Source organism: Carassius carassius, chromosome 25, assembly GCF_963082965.1.
Source record: "Carassius carassius chromosome 25, fCarCar2.1, whole genome shotgun sequence".
NCBI lineage: Eukaryota > Metazoa > Chordata > Actinopteri > Cypriniformes > Cyprinidae > Carassius > Carassius carassius.
The window spans coordinates 4,891,011-4,900,323 of record NC_081779.1 but is presented as its reverse complement, the minus strand read 5'-3'; the positions used below and the strand labels follow the sequence as shown (position 1 = coordinate 4,900,323).

The 9,313-nt window shown below is 37.4% G+C and overlaps 1 protein-coding gene across 2 annotated transcripts; it reads right to left on the bottom strand.

The window, feature by feature from the left end:
* Positions 1-2,014: 2,014 nt before the first annotated feature.
* Positions 2,015-4,234, bottom strand: LOC132103960 (keratin, type I cytoskeletal 13-like). Of its 2 annotated transcripts, none has more exons than XM_059509073.1 (7): positions 3,684-4,234; positions 3,333-3,415; positions 3,090-3,246; positions 2,841-3,002; positions 2,624-2,749; positions 2,320-2,540; positions 2,015-2,229 (listed from the first exon to the last, which is right to left on the bottom strand). In XM_059509073.1, exons 1-7 carry the CDS (start codon positions 4,161-4,163, stop codon positions 2,106-2,108), a joined length of 1,353 nt encoding a protein of 450 aa, XP_059365056.1. In that variant the 5' UTR covers positions 4,164-4,234; the 3' UTR covers positions 2,015-2,105. The 2 variants fall into 2 exon arrangements, with proteins under 2 accessions (XP_059365056.1, XP_059365057.1); XM_059509074.1 differs by having other exon boundaries at positions 2,015-2,226.
* Positions 4,235-9,313: the final 5,079 nt, after the last annotated feature.

Here is a 9,313-nt window from a genome sequence, read left to right as displayed (position 1 = left end):
CGTTTCATCACAATTTCACCAATAAATTAGGCACGTCAACCATAACTTCTTCAAAAACAGCCAGAAACCTTGGAGTTATGATTGATGATCAGCTAACGTTCTCAGACCACATTGCTAATACTGTCCAGTCCTGCAGATTTGCTTTATTCAACATTAAGAAGATCAGACCCTTTCTTTCGGAACATGCTGCATAACTCTTTGTTCAAGCTCTTGTTTTGTCCAGGCTGGACTATTGCAATGCCCTCTTGGCAGGTTTCCAAGGCTTTCAGGCTTCCAGTCAGTTCTATCAAACCTTTACAATTAATCCAGAATGCGGCAGCAAGATTAATTCTAAATGAACCGAAAAAGAATACATGTCACACCTCTGTTTATCAATTTGCACTGGCTACCAATAGCTGCTCGCATAAAATTCCAGTCATTGATGTTTGCATACAATACCACCACTAGCTCTGCACCCCTTTACCTAAATTCATTACTTCTGACGTATGTGCCCTCTAGAAGCTTGCATTCTGCAAGTGAACGTTGCTTGATTGTGACATCCCAAAGAAGCACAAATTCACTTTTTTTACGGACTTTTAAATTAAATGTTCCCTCCTGGTGGAATGACCTGTCCAACTCAATCCGAGCAGCTGAGTCCTTAGCCATCTTCAAGAATTGGCTTAAAACACATATCTTCCATCTTTATTAGACCCTCTAACCAAAAAAATAAATAAATAAATAAATTACTATTAGCGGTAGTGCTTTATCGGAAATCTGACACATTATGTTTCTAAAATGGCGGTGCCCGCGCTTATGTGAAAAATAAGGTGGATAGAGTATAAAAACGAAACCCAAATGTTGTTGCCATGGCAACAAGAATAAAGTACAAAACCAAATACTAACAACCAGAACAAAAGGGAATCGCATTTAGCGCAGGCATTAAGACAGTAAAACTTGATCGCCTGATTTGAGATCAAGACAGCCATTGAATAATTCATCTTTAGCTGATAGCAGGGAGTTTTTTAAAGTGAATAAATAAAAGTTGGATATGAAACACCTTGTACCATAAAAACTGAGCAGGAGAAGAGACTGTGAGAGTTCAGAAGCATTTTTAACTCTTTATTATTTGTTATGTTGCTTGATGCATAAATAATAATACTATTTATTCCCAAAGAAAAAGCTGAATTGCTTCATTTAAACCTCAAGCAACTGGATCTTGTCTAGTTCAGTTGTTTTATGAAAAGGTTTTGAAATGAGGGTGAGAAATATTGAAGTCCATTGCCTAAGTTGGTCTGCATTGCTTTCTGCTCCCAAACGTCTGCTCCACCCATTCTGGCTCACATTATTTCAGTTTATATGCCAAAAACCACAGTTTCATGCTTCGCTGCAGGACTATTTATATTTTACAAAGACACACTTACTGTAAACAAGTAAAGTGTTTATAATAGACCGTGCTTGTGTCCCTATGCAGGGGTAACATCACTCAGATAGTAAGAATTCATATGTACAGCTATAACCAATTGAGAAATGTGAATGAGGAGACTCGCCTGGGAATAATTATATTGAACTCGATAGTAAAGTGAAGCACATTGCTGTTCAAAAGTTTGGGATTGGTACGTTTTTATACTCTCCAAGGCTACATTTATTTAATCAAATATTGTAACAATTAACAATAACTGATTAGTCATTACCCCTTTCTTCAGTGTCACATGATCCTCCAGAAATCATTCTGATATGCTGATTTGATGCTCAGGAAATATTTCTTATTATCATTGTTGAAAACATTGCTTAATATTTTTGTGAAAACTGTGATCTTGTTTTTTTTCAGTATTCTTTAATTAATAGAAAGTAGTATTTATGTGTATTATGTGTTTAATTAGCCTAATTTAGCTTCATTAGCTTCATTTCAATTTAGCAAATATTCCTGGCGAAGCTCATTTTTGTAATGGGTCAAATAATGTTTCTGATTAATTCAAATTATAAATTTGTTTCACATCAAAACATCTGTGAGCCAAATAAAACTCAAACACAAAAGTACATGTAAACCAGTTTATTGATTTTTCATCACTCTGAGTTGTGTTGCTTCATCTCAAGAGTTGTTATGCTGGTTGGCCTTGTTTGAAATCTCACTTCGACTGGGTCATAGCCTGGGTGGAGGAGATCACTTTGCCGTCCTTCACCTCCTCTACAATGGTGACCACTTTGCGAGTAGTTGAGGATGAGGATGAGGATTGTGTGGTTTGAATACTTCTGAGGATGGGGAAAAACATAAATTTATAGACTACTCCGAATCTTAATCTCACAAATCAGGACGTAAATGTCTGGATATTAATGTCTCACCCAGAAGCCTCTCCATCCAGAAGTCTTCTGTACTCTGCAATCTCCATCTCCAATCTGGTCTTGATGTCCAGAAGCATCTGATACTCTTGCCGTTGACGCTCCAGATCACCACGAAGCTGTCCCAGCTGCTGCTCCATGCTGGTCACTTGCATTTGGTAACCGTTTAACATGGAGGAGTAGCGGGCCTGTGTGTCTGCCAAAGTGCCTTCCAGTGACGCTTTCTGTTGAGGGGGAAGTCATTATTTTAAAGCCTGTGTGATGTATCATAACAGCAAAAACAAGACTGACCTGGTGACCTACTTACCATGCTGAGCTGTGATTGTAGTTCAATTTCAAGACCCTGGAGTGTGCGTTTGAGCTCTGTGATCTCTGTTTTGGTTGACTGAAGGATTTCTGTGCTTACAGCGACTTCTTTGTGGAGGTTTTCGGTCTGTGAGAAACAATCAACAGGAAAGCAGTCAGATAAGTAATTTAGTTTTGATTTGGTTTTGGTTTCTTAAGACAAACGAATGTAATTTTACCTTAGTGTTGAACCAGGCCTCAAGATCTCTGCGGTTCTTGGCAGCAACAGCCTCGTATTGTTCACGGATTTCAGCCATGATCTTTGTCAGGTCTTCCTGTGGTGCTGCATCTACCTCTACATTGACTTGTCCGCTCATCTGGGAGCGAGCTGCCAAGAGTTCCTAAAGATGCAATAACAACCACTGAGCATTTCCCTCAACAGGAAGAATAATGGTTTATTAAAGACTATCAATCAACCTCCAACTTACCTCCTCGTGGTTCTTCTTAAGGAAGATCAGCTCTTCTTTTAGACCCTCAATCTGCATTTCCAGGTCAGATCTGGCCATTGTCAGCTCATCCAGGACCCTCCTCAGGCCAGCAATGTCTGCCTCTACAGACTGCCTCATGCTCAGCTCATTCTCATATCTGCACATCCATCAAACCCTTAAGTAAGCACTTAGGTCCATTTAAGATGTTTATAGTCTGCTTTTTTCTTAGTTATATAGACTTACTTGACCCTGAAGTCATCTGCGGCCAGCTTGGCGTTGTCAATGCTGAGATAGATGCCTCCATTAACACGAGTGGCATCCTGGATCTTCAGGAAACAATAACACTTATAAATTCAGACATCTCTTGGGAATTATTTGAGTTTAGTGGTATCTCTTATTTGTCCTAATTGCATCCATCTCCATGTTTATCTCCAACAATTAAATGGTTCTTGTACAAAAATCATTCTACAAAACTGCATAGTATCTGCTGCTTTATTTTTAGCACATTATTCATATGAAGATTAGCTAACAAAAACATATATTAGTACAACTACAAATACTGGTTAAATGTTTCTTTCTGACAATAACACATACTTTGTTCTGGAGGTCACTGATTGTAGCATAATAGGCACTGTAGTCACGAGCAGAGGGGGATGTCTTGCTCTCCATGAACTGCCGGATCTTCAGCTCAAGATCAGCATTGGCCTTCTCAAGAGAGCGCACCTTCTCCAGGTAGGAGGCCAGACGGTCATTGAGGTTTTGCATGGTGGCTTTCTCATTTGCGGACACATCAAATGAATCAGACTGGTTGAAGCCAGCACCGCCACCGAAACCGAAACCAGCACCGCCACCGAAACCAGAACCACTTCCGTAGCCACCACCTCCTCCAGCAGAGTAGGAACGAGAAGCAGAGGAGCTTGAGATACGTGTCCCATATCCTCCAGCTCCCCCGTGCATGCTTCCTGCATACTTATTAGACATACGACTGCCTCCACCACCACTGGACATGGACAAGCGGGATCCTCCCATGGATCCTCCAGAGGACATTTGACTACGAGCGTATGAAACAGACATGGTTGTAGAGGAGGCTTGTTGTTCTGTTCTCTGACTGGAGAGAGTGAGAAGTGAGGAACAGATGACCCGTGATCCTTTTATTTGGTATAAATGAGGGAGGGAACGTTAGTTGTCCAAGGAGGTGGAGTGAGAAACCACTGCCTCGCTCTCCAAACACAAAGCAAGCAAATACTAACACACACATTCACACAATTTTTTTTTTTTTTTTTTTTTTTTTTTTTGTATATGACTTATGCATACGTTTTTGATTTGCACAGCATTGTTTTTGGTCTAATAGCTTATTTCAGAGACCTTTTGTGCACTCAAATTTCACCTTTTTGGTGTTTAGTGGTTTTAAAATGATAAATTATAAGATAACTGAACATAAAATATAGTATATATAAGAACTAGAAAGTAGGAGTGTCTGTCCTCAGGGTGCAAATACTGAGACAAACCCAAAAAAAAAACAAGCTGCAGCAATACCAAGGTTACTGTGTCATACAAACAACAGAATAGAACATTTCACAACTATTTATTTGAAAATATGCATCTTCATACGTACGCACCAGAATATAGAATAGAATGTTTAATATCTTTATTATATTAAATAATAATAATAATTTTACAAGCATTCAAAATCCCAGTTAGTTATTAATCTCAAGCCATGCCTTTTGTTTGGATGAAATCATTCTTTACGCTATGCTTGTGTAGAGTATAGAGACAAGCCCAAATGTTGTTGCCATGGTGACAAAAACAAAGTACAAAAACAAATACTAACAACCAGAACAAAAGGGAATCACATTCACAGGCGTTAAGACACTAAAACGTGATCGCCCGATATGAGAACAAACAGCCCTTTAATAACTAAACTACTATCAACTAAACAGCTGAAAGCAGGGAGTGTTTTATAGGGAAGAAATAAAAGTTAGATATGAAACGCCTTGTACCATAAAAACCATAGAGACTAAGTGTACAGATTCAGAAGCATTTTTAACTCTTTATTATTTGTTGTTGCTTAATGCATGAATAATAATGCTATTTATTCCCAAACAAAAAGCTGAATTGCTTCATTTAAAACTCAGGCAACTGGATCTTGTCTAGATCAGTTGTTTTATGAAAAGGTTTTGAAATGAGGGTGAGAAATCTTGAAGTGCATTGCCTAAGTTGGTCTGCATGGCTTTCTGCTCCCAAACGTCTGCTCCACCCATTCTGGCTCACATTATTTCAGTTTATATGCCAAATACCACAGTTTCACGCTTCGCTGCAGGACTATTTATATTTTACAAAGACTCACTTACTGTAAACAAGTAAAGTGTTTGTAATAGACTGTGCTTGTGTCCCTATGCAGGGGTAACATCACTCAGATAGTAAGAATTCATATGTACAGCTATAACCAATTGAGAAATGTGAATGAGGAGACTCGCCTGGGAATAATTATATTGAACTCGATAGTAAGGTGACCAATTTTTGAGTAGTCGAAAAGTGTGGTCCTCTTTCTCAAGTTTTAGGTTTTTAGAGTAAATAAAGTACAGGGAAGTGTCAGAGAAAAAGTATAACACTGGATGATACATTGTTTTATGGTAGGCTAACACAATTCTATTCCATTTTGAATGCGTTTGAATCAATGTGTCTTTCTTTGACTTGTGTTTAGATTTTCATTGCAGTGCTATTGTGCTGGGCCTTACAGGGAATGTGACACTTTTGTGAACCTGCACCAGGTAAGCATTTGAGGACAACAGGTGTGTCAAATCAATACAAATAGCAGCTTAGGTAACACCTAGAGACCAACAAGGTGACAGATTCCTTCATTTTTTTCCCCCAGGGCTTGACAAGTATACGCAAGTATGAAGGAAACTGTTCTGGCAGTGCCCTCCACCCTCTTATCAATCACTTCTCATTCTTTTCAAAAATTCATAAGTGATCTTGAGCAATTCTTTTGTTATTTATGTGAGCGAAATTACATGATCATTTAAAGAACATGTGTTCAAACTAATTGGTCAAAATGTGCTGATCTTTGATTCAAGTAGAATACAATATATTTTTGCTGTCAGTTTTATCAGTTTCTATAGCATAACTTTTTTTTTTTGTTTAAGATATATATTATACTATATTAGTATACATACGTAAATGTGGACATAGAGATCTGCAAAAAAAACTTGTGGTTTATTTGACATGCTTGTAATCAACTTTTCTAAAATTATTGTAGGCCTACATGCAGATTTAATGACCTCACATAAAGTACATAAATATAGACTGTAAAAATATATATATATATATATATATATATTTTTTTTTTAAGATTACTGGAGTAAGTTTTATGAGGAAATACCGTTTCAGTCTTTCTACTTCAAAAGCCATGTCTTTGTTTGCACAATTTACTAGCAGTTTCTAAGTGATTTGTTTCTGAAACATTTGTTAGTGTATTTAGGAATATCAAAGACCAAAAGGTGATTTAAAATGGTTGAAAAACTGTGGAATTTTCGATAAGCCACCTTAACTATACATTTTCATCACACATTATGGCTTAAAATCCTTGTTGAGACGTTTGTTTCGGTGTTATTTGTCTAGTATGTCAGAATGTCCTGAAGCACTGAAGACAAATTTCAGGAATGTGCAAACAAAGGCTTGTAAAGGCCCATCACGTAATCATCTGCTCACCCTCAACCAATGAGGATCTTCCCTTTTCACCTGATCCTTCTGACTGCGCTGGGATTTTCAAAGAGGTTTTGTTTTTATGTGGTTTTAAGACATTTATGGCATTGCTGAAAGGCAAACTGTATGCATGACTGTCAAGACGTCCATTAACACTCGTGCTCAAGAATCCCCCATATCATTAACCAAAGAGGAGATTTGGGTGTGTTGCATTGACAAAGTGTGCTTTCCGTAATCTTAAATAAGTCTTGGTCACGTAAAGTAAGCAAGAATGTTTTAACAAGTACTAAGATGTTTTCTTTCTTTCCCCATGACGTCTGCGTTTAGGGGAAAAAAATACACTGGATTGCTTGATTTTTATTCTTAAGTTTAAAGAGCTTTTCATCTGTAACCTATTACGTAAGTCTTAAAGCATTGAGAGTACAGGGCGTTTTGAGCAGAGGTTTCAGTTTGCTTTAGTTTTATTGGACCAGCCAAGCCCCACCCCACTCCACCCACTGAAGCTCACATTACTGCAGCATACAGGCACAAATCTGGAGTTTAACCCTTGCTGCATATTTCCACCTCAAGAGTACTGATATTTAACATACTGATAATGACCAAGGTTGTGACCCTGTGTTGGTGTAAACAGTTAAATTCACCATTCAGAACCAAATTACCATGATGCTATTAAACAAGATATTACAAGATTAGTTTACCAAGCAGTGTTAATTTTGACAGCAAATTCGGATTTAGTTTCAGTCATAGTTTTTTTTGACTAAAATGCCATTTAGTTTTAGTGATATTTTAGTCACTTGCTGAATTTTGTAGATTTTGTTGACTAAATATCATAAGATTGTAGTTAACTCAAATCTAATAGGTTTGGTTACAGTGTAATGCATTTATTAAATATTTCTCTGAAATATATTCCTGGAGAAAACATCTATTAACCTGGTAATATCAATGATATTGAAGTTTGAACATGCAATATAGGCACATATTTAACTGCTGTGACACACAACATGCCTTTACATTAAATTAAAACCCACTTATTATTAACAGAGAGTGATTTTATTTCTTTCTTTGTTGCTTGATTAACATTAATGACACAGACAACAGCAACTAAATTAGGCCGCTGTCCCTTTAAAAAAAGAAAACGTGGATGCAAAATACAGATACACATCTGAAATTCTCCCAACTGTTTATGTTCACTTAAGACATAAGGCAAGGCAAGGCAAGGCAAGGCAAGTTTATTTATATAGCACATTTCGTACACAATGGTAATTCAAAGTACTTTACATAAAAGAAAGTAAAATAATAATGAACAAGAATAAAACAAGTAATTTTAAAACTTTTAAAATTATTAAAACTGTACTTATTTAAAATGAATTTAAAACATTTAGAAAATGATTTTACATGAAATAAAATAAAAAAAAACAGTGAAAATATATATTGCAATCAGTTCGGACATTGCACAGTGCTCATTCATTAAATGCACAGCTAAACAGATGAGTTTTAAGTCTAGATTTAAATGTGACTAGTGTTTTAGCACATCTGATCTCTTCTGGAAGCTGATTCCAACTGCGGGCGGCATAGTAACTAAAGGAGGACTCCCCTTGTTTTGTGTGAACCCTTGGTATTTCTAACTGACTCGATCCTAATGATCTGAGTGGTCTGTTAGGCTTATATTCAGTGAGCATATCTGAAATATATTTCGGTCCTAGGTCATTTAGTGACTTATATACGAGTAAAAGTACTTTAAAATCAATCCTAAATGTAACTGGAAGCCAGTGTAAGGAACTGAGGACTGGTGTGATATGCTCAGATTTTCTGGTTCTATTCAGAATCCTGACAGCAGCGTTCTGGATGAGCTGCAGCTGTCTAATGGTCTTTTTGGGAAGGCCGGTGAGGAGCCCATTACAATAGTCCACCCTGCTGGTGATGAAGGCATGAACAAGTTTCTCCAAGTCTTGGCTGGAAACAAAAGATCTAATTCTTGCAATGTTTTTTTAAATGATAGTATGCTGATTTAGTTACTGCTTTGACATGACTATTGAAACTAAGGTCTGTCTCCAGAATCACACCAAGATTACTGACTTGATTTTTAGTTGTTTGACCCCTAGAGTTAAGGTATGCATTCACCTTGAACACTTCATCTTTGTTTCCAAATGCAATGACTTCAGTTTTTTCCTTGTTTAACTGAAGAAAGTTCTGGCACATCCAACTATTAATTTCATCAATACATTGGCAGAGGGAGTCAATTGGGCTGTAGTCATTTGGAGATAAGGCTAGGTAAATCTGGGTATCATCAGCATAGCTGTGATAGGCAATTTGGTTCTTTCTCATTATTTGACTAAGTGGGAGCATATACAGGCTAAACAAGAGCGGTGCAAGAATTGACCCTTGTGGGACTCCGCATGTCATGGACGTCCACTTAGACTTATGCTCTCCTATACTCACATAATAGCCTCTCCCTTCTAAGTATGACCTGAACCATTTGAGTACCATCCCAGAAAGCCCGACCCAGTTTTCCAGTCTCT

What these genes read in the sequence shown, in the direction of transcription:
- LOC132103960 (XM_059509073.1), bottom strand. Translation starts at nt 4,163, where the DNA reads ATGTCTGTTTCATACGCTCGTAGTCAAATGTCCTCTGGAGGATCCATG. An exon ending in TACAATCACAGCTCAGCATG is followed by an intron (nt 2,541 to 2,623) that starts GTAAGTAGGTCA and finishes CCCCCTCAACAG; the next exon opens with AAAGCGTCACTGGAAGGCAC. An exon ending in CTGGATGGAGAGGCTTCTGG is followed by an intron (nt 2,230 to 2,319) that starts GTGAGACATTAA and finishes CCCCATCCTCAG; the next exon opens with AAGTATTCAAACCACACAAT.